Source organism: Oenanthe melanoleuca, chromosome 17 (assembly GCF_029582105.1).
Source record: "Oenanthe melanoleuca isolate GR-GAL-2019-014 chromosome 17, OMel1.0, whole genome shotgun sequence".
NCBI classification, from domain to species: domain Eukaryota; kingdom Metazoa; phylum Chordata; class Aves; order Passeriformes; family Muscicapidae; genus Oenanthe; species Oenanthe melanoleuca.
In genome coordinates, this window is record NC_079350.1 from 4,145,950 (window position 1) to 4,162,272 (window position 16,323).

A 16,323-nucleotide genomic window follows, 5' to 3' on the forward strand; every position below is an offset into this window, starting at 1 on the left:
TCTTGCGCAATGTCCGCGGCTTCTGCAGAGCGTGTGCCAGCCCCGGCGGGGCAGGGGGCGGCCCGGGGGCCGTGTGGCCCTGGGGACAACGCCGTGTGTGTGTGGGGAGGGTCACCCCGCGACCCCCGGAACCATGGAACTGCCCCCCCTCAGGCCCGGAACACAAGTGCGGGCCGGCGTTCCCCGCCGGGGCGGTGCGGCGCTGTGCCGGTCCCCCTGCGGCGGCGCTGGGGTGGGACTCGCTGCGCCCGGTCCCGGTGCTGATCCCGGTGCTGATCCCCGTCCCGGTCGCACCCCGCTGGTCCCCGCATGGCCAAGGAAAGTCCCGCAGAGCCGCAGGCGGCGGGGCAGAGCGGGAAGAGCAAGAAGAGAAGGAAGAAGAGGAAGGCCCCCGGGCAAGCGGCGGCCGCATCCAAAGGCCCCGGCATGGCGGCTGTGAGGCCCCCCCGCGACCCCCAGGAGTTCTCCTCCAACTGGAAGGCGCTGCAGGAGGTGAGGGCGGCGGCTGAGAGCCCCGGGCAGCGGGGACAGGGAGGCGGCGGGCAGTGCTGGCAGTGCCTGGGTGCGCTGGAGTTCACTCGGAGGCAGGGCAGGGACACTTCCACTGTCCCTGGCTGCTCCAAGCCCCGGCCTTGGGCACTTCCAGGGATCCAGGGGCAGCCACAGCTTCTCTGGACACCCTGTGCCAGGGCCTCAGCATCCTCACAGGGAAGAATTTCTTCCCAACATCCCATATAACGCTGCTCTCTGGCAGTTTGAAGTCATTCCTTTGTCCTGTCACTCCTCTCACCGTTTCTTGAAGGCTCCTTTTAGGTACTGAAAGAACACAATTAGTTCACTCTGAAACCTTCTCTTTTTCAGGCTTCTTTTTAGCTTTTTTTTTTTTTAAATCTTATTTTAGCTGCTGAAACAAAAGGCAAATAACTCCAAGAAACCTATCTCTACGAGTCAAACAGACACCAAAAAGAAGCAGCCAATCAAAGCAGCCAAAAGCCCACAAGTCCCAGCAGTCAATGGGAATGGGAATCTGGTAAAGGCCAAATCCACAAATAAAATGGACAATGGTTCTGCTAAAGCCAGTCTTCCTTTGGCCGAGCCAGTATCCAAGGGGGTTGCAGCAAATAAGAACTTAAATGGCACCAAGAGCAACGGGAAAGGCTGCAAAGAAAAAAAGAAAAATGGCATTGTTGTGAAGGAGAAGGATGAGCTGAAACATAAGAGGATGAAAACTGAGGAGCATGTGGAGCAGCAGCCCAAAGAGTGAGTATTTCAGGCAGCAGCCCTGGATGTGAATATTTTTTTTTGAGAGGAGCACAGAGTTCAAAACAGCTGCACTTTTCCAGACTGAATTCTGAAAGAAATAACACACATTTTGCTCCTACTCCTCAGAAACAGCAGGAAGCCTGCAGAGGTACCATTAATACTTAATTTTCACAGGCTTTATCCCTTGGTTTAAAAAGTAACTATACTTTTTGTACAACAGCCACCAGATTGCTTTGAGACTGTGAAATGTAATTAAATCTGTTCTTCCCAGGGCTGACATCTGGTTTGATGATGTTGATCCAAAAGATATTGAAGCAGCAATAGGGCCTGAAGCAGCAAAAATTGCCAGAAGGAAGCTGGGGCTTGATACAGAGCAATCCCAGTCTGTGGAGCAGGTGCTGGTTAAGGAGAAGGCCTTTGATGGGTGAGTGACATTGCAGGGCAAGGATGGCATCAGAGGTGTCAGACTGCACGGTGAGCTGCCCTCTCCCTGCTTCTGCTGCAGGCTTTGCCTGTTCAGATCAAAGTGTGCACCTTGTCAGCCCAGCTGGCCTGCAGAGCTGTCCCCAAGCTGTCCCTTTGCCTTGCAGGCTGACCCGAGCCGTGGCCATGGACTGTGAGATGGTGGGGGTGGGCCCCAAGGGCGAGGACAGCATCGTGGCTCGGGTCTCCATCGTCAACCAGTTTGGCAAGTGTGTTTATGACAAGTATGTCAAGCCCACAGAGGAGGTGACAGACTACAGGACAGCTGTCAGTGGCATACGGCCTCAGAATATAAACACAGGTACCAGGGGTTCCCCCCAAAAGGTTTCTGAAAGAGAATTCAGTGGGTTGTCACAGAAGCCTCATTGGCTGAGCTTGGATCAGTTTGAGACCTAAAATGCTGAGATTTAAGTTCAACTTAATGCTAAGAAAAAAGCACTTCTTCCCACAATTTATGCAGTGATCATTAACACTTTTGAAGGAATTAACTGGTGGAATATGGTTTTTTAAAAAATCATTTCCTTTTCATGCTGTGCTCTGTAAGGAATTCTCTATGTTCTAGCAAGCAGGGGTTCAGTGTAGTTTACAATAACTACAGTCCCAAGATACAGTTACTTCCCAGAAAAGAAGCCCTGTTTGCTCATGGAAAGTGTTTCCTTGTGTGGCATTTTTAGGTGAAGACTTTAAAACGGTTCAGAAGGAGGTAGCTGAGATCCTGAAGGGAAGGATTTTAGTTGGCCACGCCTTACGGAATGATCTACAGGTACATTGAAAATTAAGCTTTTAATACATCATTCTGATGATGTATTAAACATCAACTGATCAAGGGGACACACTGAACTCCTGGAAACTGATTCCAGCCTTGTCTGTATGAGCTGGGTCCTGTTCTGTTCTGGATTTAAAGTGTCTCTCTCAGTGGATGGGAGGGAACAACAAGCAGCTGCACATTCAGCTCTGTAAAGTTTCTTGCAATAACACATTTTAGACTGAAAATGTGATTTCTTCTAGGTCCTACTTCTTGATCATCCTCAGAAGAAGATCAGGGACACACAGAGATACAAACCTTTCAAAGAGAGAGTTAAAGTAAGAGACTGCTGGGAAGGTGCTCAGTCAACAGACTCCAGAGCTGTGCCTCACTCCTGTGCTTGCTTTTACCTGACCCTGTGCCTTCTTTGCTACCTATGTACAAACAAATCTCCTAATTCATTAATCATTCCTGATGTTTCACCAGCAGAGGCTAAGATGTGTTATTCTTTGAGGAACACATTTTTATATAGACACCCATCTCTGTTATTTCAAGTCCTGTGAGACAGCATGGTTTGTGGTTTTTTCTGTCTCCAGAGTTCCCGTCCATCCCTGAAGCTGCTCTGTGAGAGGCTGCTCAATATCCAGGTGCAGACAGCAGAGCACTGCTCGGTAGGTACCTCCTCAGAACATCCAGCTCTGGCTTCTGCATTCAGTCTAAAACACTGCTCCTTCATCCCAGTGAAACTCAGCAAGCTCTGCTTGGACAGCACCAAGAGATTGGCATCTAAGCTTGCTCACCATTTCCTCACTTCATAAACTACTTTTGCACAAGTGTACTCTGAATTCTTGTTATTTTAAAATTCCCAGGGGAAAAAGGAACAAGATCTGCTTATGCTTAAAACAGCATTCTGCACTGCTGCACTGTGGCAGGAGGTGGGAGAGGCTATACCTGAACCTCAGCAGATCCTTCATTTCAGTGGGCTGAAATCCATGAAGATGGAAAAGAGGAATGAACTGGGGAAGCAAAGCTGGGAGGAGAGCTTATAGATACTGTATCAAGAGAATTTTGTCATTATGATTTTCCAAGTAACAATCAGAAATGCAGAGCCTTGGGGTGAGCCCTGGACTCCAAATACACCATTTATCCCTTTCACTAGGCACAGAGCCTAAATGTAAAAAGAGATCATGAAATGTTAATTGGAAGGATGTATTAAAATGATGGAATATTTAGCTGCTTATTATCTCACATCCTTGTCTTCTCTGTTCTCTTTCAGATCCAGGATGCACAAGCAGCTATGAGACTTTACACCTTGGAGAAAAAGAAATGGGAAGCTGCTCTCAGGAACAAAGCCAGCAACAACAAAAAAAGTAAAACTTAAAAACACTGGGTAGAATCTTTCATGTGCAGCATTTGCTGGTTTGATGTCACATTCCAAATTCAGAGCTAAGTCAGAACTGACAGCAGCTCCTTCATAAAATCAATCCAAAGGCAATGCTACAATAACCTGGAAGTACAGGAATGCTGCTGCCACCTGTGGATGGTCCCTGTGCCTGATGCCTGCTACTGTGTTCAAACAACCTTTGTAACAAATGCCTGCCGTTGGGAAGAACTTCATCAGTTAAATTTCTTCAGCAGAAATAGACACTGAATGAGTTAAAAAATTAAATTATGATAGATGAAGGAAGAAATTGTCATTGCTTTGTCAAAACTCCAAGGATCTCTTTATTTTAAGTACATTGAGGTTCACAAAGTGAGATCTACTACAAGGTGACTTCTTAAATATTACTGTTAGTTTCACCAGTTGTGGTACCTAAACCACCAATAAATACCTGTTTATATATTATCAACAGCCCAGTATTTTTTTTTCTGGTGAGAAGAATCTTCTAATGGAGGATCCAGGCTTTTGTATCCAGCAGTGGCCAAGTCTTGTTCTTAGACAAAGCGTTTTTCCTTCCTCACTTTCAAAAGTGTTGCAGCCACCAGGGTCTGAATCTCCTGGAGAATATGAGAATATGGAGAATATGAGAATTGTCAAACAGAAGATTACCTTGTTGCTCCATTTATTTTTGTATTCATTTATTAATAAAAACAATGTGTCTAACATAGCTCTTTGAAGTGGCTGCTGTTGTTACAACAGGAGAGAGAGCTTTCTTCCCTTCTGAAACTTTTTTTCTGCACTACCTTGTGGCTGCAGTGTTCATTGCAAGGGTGCAGGCAATGCCTGCAGGAGAACCTGGAGAACAGTTTGTAACTGTCTCTGAAAACAACTCTGTAAATACATAAATCAGCAAAATTAAAACTAACCATTTTATTTGTTTTATGAACAAACTAATTACTGGTTTCTTGCCAGCAAGCCATTGCAAAAGAAATATTAGTGTAACACATTAAATAGCTCTGATAACTTGGCTGGTTTCTCCTTTTTTCCAGTGTGACTGCTTGGTGAAATTTAATGTAAGTTAAATCTTCCCACAAACTGTCAAAGTTTTTGTTGGTTTTTTGTTTATTTGTTAATGATGCCATTTCCAAACCAAAAATAAATTGGATGTAATGTACTCATGGCCTTATTTCTGTAAGCTTTAGCCTGGTTTAACATGAGGACTGTAGAAAACTAAATGTAATGTTGCAAGAGACAAGGACATTTTTTTAAAATTGCAGCATTAACAACAAGAAAAACAACTTTCAACCACTAGTTAGAACTATCCTTACAAACTCACTCTTCACTCCACATGCAGCTAATTCTCTAAATTTCTGCACTATGATCAAATCCCTCACCAGAAATAATATACTAATATACTTTATCATCACAGAGGCTTCTCCATACCGTGCTAAATGGAAACTGGAGTTTTATTTCAGACAGCAGCTTTTCTATTTTCTGGGACCTCATATCCAGCATAACCTCATCTGCAAGGAACAAGAAAATTTATGGTTATAGCACAACTGCCAGTGGAACAGGAGCTAAATGAGCACGGGGAGAGGACAGAACTACACAAAGAGGAGGCAAGATACCATCAGAGTGGTATTTGGAACAAGTGGAGTGAATTCTCAGGAGGATGAATTGGAACTTTCTCAGACACAAAGTAATTCTTTTGTGACAGCAGCTAACACTTCCCTGAGAGCTGCTGTTGAGGTTTTACTGATTTTGGGGTTGGGAGAGAGGAGGAGACTCAACAGGTGCCAGCAGCAGCCATCTCACCATACTGAACCATCTCATTCATCAGCAGGCACAGAGCTTCTGCCACCCCTGGCTCATCGAAGTGAAGGTGATACTCATCTCTGATCAGCTCTATTCCACTGCCTTTTGAGTCCAGCAGAATTGCCAGAGCTGCAGTTTCTGCAAGGAAGACAAACACTGCTGAGCTCATTGGAGCTGCAAACTGCAGGATCTGCTTCCCATCCCCTCACCAGCTGGCACATGTCACATTTTCAGGAATTTGTGCCCATTATTTTCAGTCTTCATAAAAAATGTTCTGAAGCATATTTAGGAACAAGTGGAAGACCAGATATACAGCTGGCACTGTCATGCAGAGCAGAAGTGATTTTAATGATTGCTTTCATGTTGATGGAGCTGGTTGGTAATTAATGAAAGCAGAACTGCTGAGTGTTACCTGAGAGCCTCACAAGGCTGGCTAATGCCAGGCAGCCATTCTTCACCAGCACTGCCCTTTCTGGGTTCATCCTGAGTGCATCCAGCAAAAGTGCTGCTGTGGGCTCATAGTCACTGTCAGATAAGCAACCTTTAAAGAAAATAAACAAAACACATAAAAAAGCCCAAAATTTCAATAGCCTCCAGGCCAAAGGAATAAAGAGTTCTGAGTACTCTGCTGATAGGGAAGAGAAATGAGATTGCTGAGGGTGTTTTGCTCAGCTTTTCCCAGTGAAACAAAAGCACAAGGGCAGGCAGGAGGTAAATGTGACAATATTCTTGTATGAGGAAGAAATAAGGCAGTAGTACTACAAGGATGGGTTTCTTAGTGCAAACAATAATGAAAGATTATTTATCTTTTAACATGAAATACTGTTCCAAATAAACCAAGGAAATTAGCTGCCCACATGATAATGGAGTGCCCATTAACAGTATCTGGTGATTTAATTGCTACAGCTCATCAAAAATGGCTTCATTAGGGAGTCACAGAACAAGTGCAGGGAAAAGCAACCAAGAGAGGAGGCAAGTTCCCAACTCTGCTGCCATCTGCAGAGCCTCCTCCAGCCAAGCAGCCTGGACTGCAGGATCACCACTGACACACTGACATCCCAGCCTGTTCCACAGCCAGGGGACAGGGAGAATGGGAACACACACCTTGGAGAGCCAGTGCCCACAGAGCTGAGCAGGCAGACTCTGCAACAACTCCATTCTGGAGGTGGTTCTGAAGCACTGCAGAGGTGACAGGGACAGCACTTTCCAGCACTGCTTGGTCTGCATTATTCTCTGAATTACCTTAACAGAAAGAAAATGCACCAGGCAGAGTTATTTAATGAAGGCATGATATCATTGTATGTCAAATTATACCAGTAAAACCTTAATGGGTGTTGGCATTGGAATAATGCAACATTGTTTTAGTCTGGAGGGCAGCAGAAGAAAGGAATAAAAAAATGTGCAGAACCAAACCAAGTGCTGCAGGACTAATAAATAATTCTGTTTATTGTTGAAAGCTGAACTTCTGCAGGAACTAGTGTTCTTTGTCATTTAAATTATGCATAGGGATCACAGCAAGAAATCTCCAGAAATAACTACAGTTTTGACAGAATCCAGGCAGCAGGATGGAGATTCAGATGTCCCATAAATCCAAAGGGTAATTTGCTGCACAGAGGGAATAAAACATACCAAGTGCAACTGAGCACAATCTGTGCTTCCAGCCTTCCATGATGATCAGAACACCACACACCTCTACAAGGACATGTCACAGAAACAAATCAGTAAATACAAAAATCAGGTCACATCTTGGCCTGAACGGCTCCAATTTGACACCTTATCACATAATACTCTGCATTCATTTTTATTTTTATCTAATTTAACTCTGGATCACAATGTGACTGTAGCAGTGCTGTGGAAACAACTCTCTAGAATCACAAAATCAGATTGGTTTGGGTTGGAAGAAATCTTAAAGATCATCTCATTCCAACTCTCTGGAATAAGAATGGGAGAATATCCAATCCCAGCGACAGGAATGTCTGAACTCAATTAGGCTCAATACCTGCTGCCCTTCAGTCACATGAGGGCAGGCACAATACTCGCAGTGTTCCACTTACCACTCACAGCCAAGCTCCAGAGAACGGCACAGCAAGAGAAGCAGATCTTGTCATTATGAAGAAAACGTCTTAAAATTGACAGAAGGTCTGGAATGATCCCAACTTTCCTTAGGTTCTCTGCAGCTACTTCTGAAAACCAGAGAAATTCGATAGAATCTGGTATTTTGTCCCACTCACTGGCCTTGAAACTGGCAGCACTAACGTGTTTAAACTGAGATAACAGACCGGTAATTTGAGCCCATCAGCTGGACAAAAGGAAGCAAGAGAACAGACCGAATTCTTTAACAAGATGTACTTAACTCAGCTGATCCTTTCAAATGGATGCCTGGCCATCCTTTTTCCTCCCAGACTTGGAATTCACCGAGCAGGAAAGGAACTGAGAGGGTGTAAATGACAATTTTTCACCTGATTCCATTTTAACGATTCAAGCTAAGCTTCAGAATTAGGAAACACTGGATAAAAATAGTTTGGTCTTAGACATGACTGTGTAATAATTTTTTGAAGATTTCCCCCTTGCTGCTAAATCCTGCTATAACCATTTCTAAAAACAGTCTTTGATGACTGTTGAACTGACACTGAAAACAACTAAAAATACTATAAATATTTAGCAGTTATAAGTTCAGAAGAAAAGAAAACAAAGTAGAGAAGTTAGGGAGAATAGTTCAATTCATCATGGCACAGTCCAAAATAGAATTCAGGTTCTATGCCCTGATTTTCTCAAGCACTACTATTTGCAGAGTTTGTACTTTTTTCCAAGCTAAAAGGAAATACAGAACTGTCTCTATTGGAGTGGTTCTGTAAATGCCTGAAGCCTCAGCATTGTATCTTAAACTTTCAGGGGTGTTATCAATATCTGGTCAATCTTACCACTATTAAATTAATAATTACCCACAGACCTCCACACCTCTCAGTGAAGTCACAGTCACAAGTTCTGCACTGTATATTGGATTTGATAGAAAAAGTAAAAATAAATTAATATTCCCCAAAGAGTGAGAAAGGTGACCCACCACTGGCTGAAACCATCATCAATAATGTGCAGAACATTGAAAGGAACTCTTCATTTTCAGAATATTTTCTCACTGTGTGTAGCAGGCAGCTGGCCACATTCTCATCCAGAGCCATCATCATCCCCTGTTCCAGAGCTGTCACCACAAACATTGGAATTGAACAAAGATTTCAGTGGTTTTGAATGAAATCTGAAAACCCCCCACCCTGCAATCAGCATAGCAAAACATTCAATTAACAGCATTTCTTCACATAAAATAAGCAAAATTACTTTGAACTTCCATTTTCTGAAACTCAATTCTTAATATTTTTAAGCTTGCATCATCAGGTAGTTTTGGGGTAAATTGCCATGAAAGTGACAGCAAAAGACCCAAAACCACTTTTATTGTTTAAAATTTAAACAGCAACACTCTACATAACATGAAAACAAACTTGATTGGACAAGATCAGCACCTACATTTAAAATTAATTATTAACACAGAATTCCTGCATGCCAGTCCTGAAGGAAGGGCATAAGAATTCAGAAAGCTGCTTAACTTCCTTTACTTCTTTAAATTCATCCCCTAAAATTGTTACTGGAGCAGATAATGGGTCCAGTAATCTTTATGAGACCCAGCAGGAGGAGGAAATCTTAAAATTGTACCTTGACTGAGAATTTCAAGCAATAAAATGCAGCCCTCTACTTGTAAATCCAGAGAATCTATGTGAGTCTTCATGGCAAGAGTGATCACCTCTGTGCATGTTAGCAGATAGGGGAATGCTGTGGGGGAAAGAAATTTTTTGAGAAAAGGTTCTTGAATCAAAGAGAACAAACCAGAGTGAATTGTTTTAATCTGTGTGGGAAATTTCTCCTATCAATTAAAACTAAGAATAACCCTGAGTTTTAACATCACAAGCCAATGCCAACATTATAATGCTGTCAAAGGACAGAGCATTTTATAGCTGGGAGAAAATACACAGCTTTCACCCTCACAGCTTTACCAGACACACAGGAATTAGACATTAGTAGCTTCCTTTTGCTCTGCAAACCTTGCAGCCTCAGGAATTACCCCCAGGTCATCCCAGGACTTGTGGAAATCCACTTCCTCAAATGCCAGTTTGTTGCCAATTGAAATATCAAATATATTTTTTCCCCAGTGCCCATTTTTCTCATTCACTAGAACCCCTCTGCTGGTTAACAAAAGCATGTACAGAACAAGTACAAACACAATCCCACCAGCTACTGCAGAAATTTCTTTCTCATTTATGGACATCAGAAATGTTTTCCTCTTCCTATTGTCTCAAAATGTAAGGAAGGAGCAGAATAAATAAATAAAGAGATCAAATAGTGCCTTACCACTTCTATCCTTTAAAAAGCTGGAAAGGTGCTGAATGCCTTTAGCCTGGACTTGTTCAATATCCCAGGAAGCCTGCATGAATTCTGAGAAACCAAGGAAATTCTTCCAACCATTCCACACAAACACTTACACAAAGCACCCAAATTGTCTCTGCTTTATGCAAGACGTGAATTCAAATAAATGAAAATAATTAAATTTGGGATTGTTGAAGAGAAAACCTTCTCTCCCCTCCATCTCATTAAACATTTCAATATTTCAAAGTGTTATGATTCACAATGTATTTGACATTATATATATATATTTTTTTTTGGCGGGGGGACATGTTGGAATATTAAATTAGAGGGATAGGAGCTTTAAATGCATTATTCCAATAGACTTTTCAGGTTAAAATAACATCTCCCTTACTTAGAAGGAAAATAATGGAGCAGATCCTTTGTGGCATAAATTAGGAAATGTGTTACAATGCAAACAAAATAAGTGAAGCTCCCAAATTTTCTGAGGAATGACCTCTGACCCTGTTTAAATTTTGCAGTAGGAATTGCTGAGAATCTTAGGAATTTAGAGAAAAAGCTGCATAGTGATCTTTGCTCCAAAGAGTATCCCATTTTATTTCAGGTAAAATGAGTGTCCAAGAATTTATTTCCATGTAGAATATATCCTGACTATGAAAATCACCTTTCCATTAATCTCATTCTCCTTATTACCTAGAACATTTCCAACTCCTCCCTGAAGGAGCAAATCTGTTACTGTGGGAGACAGAGATTTCTTCAGTTTTATTGAGGTGTCACCAGCAAAAGTCAGGCATTTCCCAATAAATGGAAGAGTGATCATATCCCTAGAATTTTGAGAGACAAAAGCAGCACCAGTGAGTTAGAACTGGTATGAAAAGAAAAAAAAAAAATCTACAGGCATTGTTTTATTTTGATATAAAAGATCCAATATTACTTCTAGACCTGATTATTTTTGACAGAACTTAATTTATTTCACAACAGCTTAAGAAAGAGCTCATATTGCACAAGCCATGCTTAGATGTCAAGTTCAGGCTCATAAAATTGTGTATAACAGAAATTTATATTATAAACTGCAAAAAGGGACTCCTGTGCATCTCAGTGTCCACTCTCAATGAACATCAAGACTTTAATAACTCACTTTGTGGAGGCAGGAGGATAAGCAGTGTTAACCCTTTCCAACAGCAGTTAACATTCCAAATTTGTGGAGGTTAGAGGGGTTTAGGACAAAATAAATCAAGAGAAGGCAGCCAGAACTCACCTTGCTGTGGGTCTCATGCTGGGCTCAATCTGCAGCATCATCAATAAAATTGGAAAGAAAGGCAAATAGCTGCTTCCTCCATCCTGCATCAGGGTCAGGACTCCCACAAGGCAGCTGCTGTCCCCTCTGATTTCCTGCAGTAAGGAAGTTATCTCTTCTGCCTGGGAAGAGCACAGTGTCAGAGAGCTCTCACACACTCACAGATATCCTGATGAGCCCAGGACCCTTTAAATCCCAAATAAATCACCCTTACACACATTCAGAACAAAGCAGCTCATCATATCAAGGAGGACACAGCCCAGAGACCAGATGTCAGATTTCTCAGTGAAAGAAAACTCAAATGTTTCTGGAGCCATCCAAGACTTGCTTTCTGTAAAAACAGGAATCATAGGGTGACATTGCTGACATTGTGCTTCCAAAAACTACAAAACACACTGTAACTAATGAACATTTTTCTAAGATATTCCTGAGGATAAAGCTAAAAAGGACTCCAACTGTATTGATTGCAGAAACTCACACACATATCTACATTTTTCACTTGTGAACACAATTAATGCTGCAGACAGCTGCCTATGAAAATCCTATTTAGAAGACAAATAGTTTAATGCAGAGAAAGGAGAGGGATGATAACTTCCCCTCTTTCCTAATTTTTCTCTTAAGACTAAAAATATCCACCACAACTGAAATATTTTGAAAATACAGTAGGAAAGAAAAAATAGTAAAACAAGTATCTACCTTCTTCCACTCTTATTTTCCATTTCAGCTCATCTTTCATAAGTGTTTCAGTACTGAAGTCACTCAGCATGAAGGATGTTTCACCAGTCACAAGGATGTTTGATGGCTTGAGATTTCTGCAACACAAATATTTTTGTCAGCCTGTGAAATTAGGGTCTAATGACAAATAATTATAAATAATAAAAAACACAGCTTTTTTAGCCCTCATAAGGGTTGGGTTGATTTTTGTAGGGTAAATTGGTTTGGACATTTTTTGGTTTTGTTTTGTTGGTATTGGTTTTTTCTTTAATATACAAGTGATGATCAACCAAAATAAAATTATTTTCCTCTCTAAATGCTTTAAAATTTGTGCTTGAGACACAAATTGATCTGAGCATGGAATGCAGGTTTGCCTCTTATTCAGATACACAAACTTTGTCCACCACAGCCACCAAAATGTGAGCATTTACAGAGATGGACAATTTTTTTAAATATTAAAAAAAAAACCCACCAAGAGATAACACCTGAGTCAAATGAGTATTCCAGACAAAACTCAGGAAATAGGTAACTTTGGAAGTAAAAAAAACAAATAAAAAACTAATCTAAAGTCTGGAATTTCTACCCCCTAATTCTCCTTTTGGAAGAGTAAAATTCCCTGTCTCTGAGCACTGTGCAAAGAACAAGGGCCTGTCAGACAAAGAGAATGAGATTTCTGCTCACCTGTGCCAAATATTTTGTTTGTGTATGTAAAACAAAGCATCCACCATCTGTCCCAGGAACTTCTGAACCACCTGTGGAGGCAAATAGACATGCAAGTGTAACACAAACAAGGAACTCTTAAACATCTTTCAGATGTGAGTTTCCCAAACCACCCTCCTGTGCTTTGAAGGTTTTAGGGAGGATTTTCAGAAAAAGGAATACCATAAAGCAACAAGTCTCTCAGTTCAAACAGGTGCCTCTTCTGTACTTTTTACCGTGTGTGCTATCTTTTCTGACTTCTGCCTCTTTTCCTTGATTAGAGCTGAAAGATCTCCTTGGCCTGAGTGCTGCATAACCAGGCAGAGGAACAGAGATGAGACCTGCAATAAAACATTGCACCAAAATTGCTGGATTGTTTGCAGGTAAGAAAGACAAAACCAAGCTGGTGGGTGTGATGTTCACAGTACAAAAGGGTTCTGAGATTAATTATTCTCTCAGAGAAGAGACAATTTTTAATTTCTTTCATTACAAATACAGTATGCCTATTGTTTTAGCAAATAAACAACCAGTATCAAGCATCTTATCTGAAGCTATAGGATGATTCAAATCAATTATACATCCATAAAATCAACAAAGATTCTGTCCAAGCACTGAAGAAAATCTGCAAATAAATAAGTCAGGGCTTTCAGCTTCTTATGGTCCCCTATAGAAGGGTTTTCATGCAGGCATGAAAATCAGAAGTGCACACTAATTCCCATCAGAATCTGGGAGTCTGCCATGTGATGAACTCCAATCCATATTCACAGTTTTTCAGTGTATTCAGAAGACCAAAAGGAAAAAAAAAAATTAAAAAAATCAGGCTTGTTTTGAATCAAAACCTTATTTTTTAGCACCTCACCCAATGACCCCAAATTTAAACCTTTGAATATGCTCATGTGCTTAGAACATAAACCACACATTCCAATTGAACCAATCCTGTTCCACTCTCACCTTGTTGTTCCAAATCACAAAAAATTCCTTGTAAGTACAGATGTTAGAATGGTGGAGTTTTAGCAAATCCCTTGCCTGCACAGAATAAAAAAGAGAAAATACAGACAGTTAGCTATAGCTAGGTCCTTCCCTTTAACAGGACCTTAAATAACACCCAAAACCAGTTCCTCACTTGTTCATATCATATTTCTGATCAAACTCTTCCAAAGTGCCAGCTCTGTTAAATATTTGCATACACCAATGTGGAAAGAAGGAAAATATTTCACCCAGACTCTGCTCACTGCTGCAACAGCCTTGTGAGATTCAAAGCTACAAACTGATCCACAGGGAGATGCTGTGTGAACCACCCCCTTCTTCACTTCCTAACCTCCAAACCTGAAAACATTTCTTAGAATATAAGTCAGGGTGATTTTTCAAGTGCAGCCATTATTTCCTGTAACCTCCATGCAAGCTTGAACCTAACCAATATAATGACATGAGAGATTTTTATCTCCTTGAAGGTGGTTTCCGTGCAGGGCTCTACCAAATCCTAATCACTTCAGCAACTTTGCTGATTATGTGGAAGATAAGAAGAATTCAGGTTACTCTTTAGTTGTGCTTGTGGCTGTGCAGGCACAACAGAAAAACTAAAAAGAGCCACACTCCTAGATGGCAAAACTGCATTTATTTAATAGATGTATTTCAACATTTATTTCAACAGAAAAATTGGTCCAAATTCTACTGATAATGCAATATTTAGTACAGAAAGAGATCACCTCTCTGACCAGGATAAAACATCTGCACAGAGATTTATTCTCCTTCTTTTCCAACTGCATACTGGGCACTGGGAGACTCATTCATCATGTGCTATTCCACTTATTTTATTGAAACTATTTTTGGTATTTTAAGAGTAATTCTGATGCTTCTTACTCAAGACATTGCAACAAGTTTGCACCAAAAGAAAAGAGTACAACATTCACATTTAAAAAGTCCAACTCTGAAAAATAAGCATATGATGAAATATGTTATCTAGACATCAAGTTATTAATAATAAACTACAAACACACCAAGGTTCTCCTCCAGCTTAAAACCAAAAGGATCTGTTTTGTTCTTTGGCTTCACAAAACAATAAAATTTCTGAGGAAGAACTATCCCCTGAGAAGAGCTGTCCATTTGAATTTATATATCCAAAAATAACAACAATTAATATAAAACCCTGGCCTGAGCCCAAGCAGAGGGCAGAGATCACACCCCACAAATAGTCCTACCTGATTTACTTCCTATTTACTCAGCTAAACCTTGTAGATAAAAGACTGGGTTCTATCAAGACTTTGGTCTTTGTAAGTGAAGTAGTAAAGAAAAGACTGCACCAGTACCTCCCTCAAGGCCACATTTGCTTGGTGTTGGTCAATGCATTCAACCTGCACCAAATGAAAGACAGGGGTGAGACTGTAACACAAACACCAGGGAGCTTCGAGCCAGAATAGTCTTATCAAGGTGACTAGACTGCAAATGACATAAATTTTCAATGATAGGTCAAATCTCTAATGTTTGGGGCAGTTTTGGTGTCAGGAGATGGGTAAAACAGAGCTGAAAAGATGTGTGTGACAGACAGTGTTTCTGCACTGCCAGGGCAGCAGAGAGCCGAGGTGAGAGAACACTGAGGGCACCTAACTAAGCTGCTGCCCTTTCCCCCCTTTGAGCCTCAACATCCCAACAAACCCATCCGAATCTCCCATTTTACCAAAAAGCAGCACAGTAACGAGCAAACCCACTTTGACCCAGCACGGGTCTCTCTGCTGCGATGGTGCTCATGGAGATAACGAAGACGCCAAACTCCTGTTTTCATAGCAACCAGCGGCTCACCTGCTTTATTGCATATTTCTTCAGGGCACCCTGGTGTGTTCTCAGCTGAGCTGTCAGCATCGTGCCCAGCGCCCCGGGCTGGAGCTGCTCCAGCACCTGCCGGGCACAGGACACACCCAGAGCACCTGCTCAGCCAGGGCACAACAACTGAGGCAAAAAAACCCTTTAATTCGCTTTTCCATAGAAACCGTCCGCACAGGGAACACCTCCAGCTGCCCATGGCAGGATTAGGGACACCCCCATCCTCACCCCAACTCCTGAGAGGAACTAAGGCCTTCCCTTCCCTCCTCTTCGGGATATTCGCGTGCTCAAAACGCCCCAGGACCATCCACACGCTGTCCAGAACCATGTAACCCCTCAGGGCCACTCAGCCCCCATCTCCTGTGGCCGTGTGCTGCTCCCAGGGCCCTCATAAACCCCTCCAGCAACACTCAGCGCACTCCGAGCCGCTCACACCGTGTCCCCAAGGGAACCCACAGACCCCTGCTCGGGGCCATGTACCCCACACAGACCCCTCCAGCACCGCCTGCACCCCCACAACGCTGCTTATTGCTGGGTAGAGCATGAACCGGGGGGCAGCACCTCATATTTTTCCATGGCGGGGTCGCGGCCCTGAGGGAGTGAGACCCCCCCTCCCCACACAGGAGTGTGGCCGGGGCGCGGCCCCTTTAAGAGCGCCGAGGGGCGTGTCCGGGGGCGTGTCCCTGCAGGGAGGCCCCGCCC

The 16,323-nt window shown here is 42.3% G+C and overlaps 2 protein-coding genes across 6 annotated transcripts; one reads left to right on the plus strand and one right to left on the minus strand.

The window, feature by feature from the left end:
• Positions 1 to 309: 309 nt before the first annotated feature.
• On the plus strand, positions 310 to 5,046 carry REXO4 (REX4 homolog, 3'-5' exonuclease). Its single transcript, XM_056505508.1, has 8 exons — positions 310 to 492; positions 902 to 1,260; positions 1,535 to 1,687; positions 1,854 to 2,047; positions 2,421 to 2,509; positions 2,755 to 2,829; positions 3,088 to 3,162; positions 3,768 to 5,046. The coding sequence occupies exons 1-8, from the start codon at positions 310 to 312 to the stop codon at positions 3,870 to 3,872; spliced, it is 1,233 nt and encodes a 410-aa protein (XP_056361483.1). The 3' UTR covers positions 3,873 to 5,046.
• Positions 4,350 to 16,316, minus strand: STKLD1 (serine/threonine kinase like domain containing 1). Of its 5 annotated transcripts, XM_056505500.1 has the most exons (20): positions 16,183 to 16,270; positions 15,601 to 15,696; positions 15,111 to 15,155; positions 13,756 to 13,830; positions 13,041 to 13,145; positions 12,787 to 12,857; positions 12,088 to 12,203; positions 11,610 to 11,722; positions 11,353 to 11,513; positions 10,788 to 10,918; positions 10,083 to 10,166; positions 9,390 to 9,506; positions 8,749 to 8,883; positions 7,742 to 7,870; positions 7,317 to 7,379; positions 6,792 to 6,929; positions 6,100 to 6,228; positions 5,688 to 5,825; positions 5,316 to 5,395; positions 4,350 to 4,489 (listed from the first exon to the last, which is right to left on the minus strand). In XM_056505500.1, the coding sequence occupies exons 1-20, from the start codon at positions 16,195 to 16,197 to the stop codon at positions 4,427 to 4,429; spliced, it is 2,004 nt and encodes a 667-aa protein (XP_056361475.1). In that variant the 5' UTR covers positions 16,198 to 16,270; the 3' UTR covers positions 4,350 to 4,426. The 5 variants fall into 5 exon arrangements, with proteins under 5 accessions (XP_056361475.1, XP_056361480.1, XP_056361476.1 ...); XM_056505505.1 differs by lacking the exon at positions 7,317 to 7,379 and having other exon boundaries at positions 16,183 to 16,316; XM_056505501.1 differs by lacking the exon at positions 15,111 to 15,155 and having other exon boundaries at positions 16,183 to 16,256.
• Positions 16,317 to 16,323: the final 7 nt, after the last annotated feature.

What these genes read in the sequence shown, in the direction of transcription:
- REXO4 (XM_056505508.1), top strand. Translation starts at nt 310, where the DNA reads ATGGCCAAGGAAAGTCCCGCAGAGCCGCAGGCGGCGGGGCAGAGCGGG. An exon ending in ACTGGAAGGCGCTGCAGGAG is followed by an intron (nt 493 to 901) that starts GTGAGGGCGGCG and finishes ATCTTATTTTAG; the next exon opens with CTGCTGAAACAAAAGGCAAA. An exon ending in GTGGAGCAGCAGCCCAAAGA is followed by an intron (nt 1,261 to 1,534) that starts GTGAGTATTTCA and finishes TGTTCTTCCCAG; the next exon opens with GGCTGACATCTGGTTTGATG.
- STKLD1 (XM_056505500.1), bottom strand. An exon ending in AAACAAAATATTTGGCACAG is followed by an intron (nt 12,204 to 12,786) that starts GTGAGCAGAAAT and finishes TTTGTGTTGCAG; the next exon opens with AAATCTCAAGCCATCAAACA. An exon ending in ATTGTGCTCAGTTGCACTTG is followed by an intron (nt 6,930 to 7,316) that starts GTATGTTTTATT and finishes CTTTCTGTTAAG; the next exon opens with GTAATTCAGAGAATAATGCA.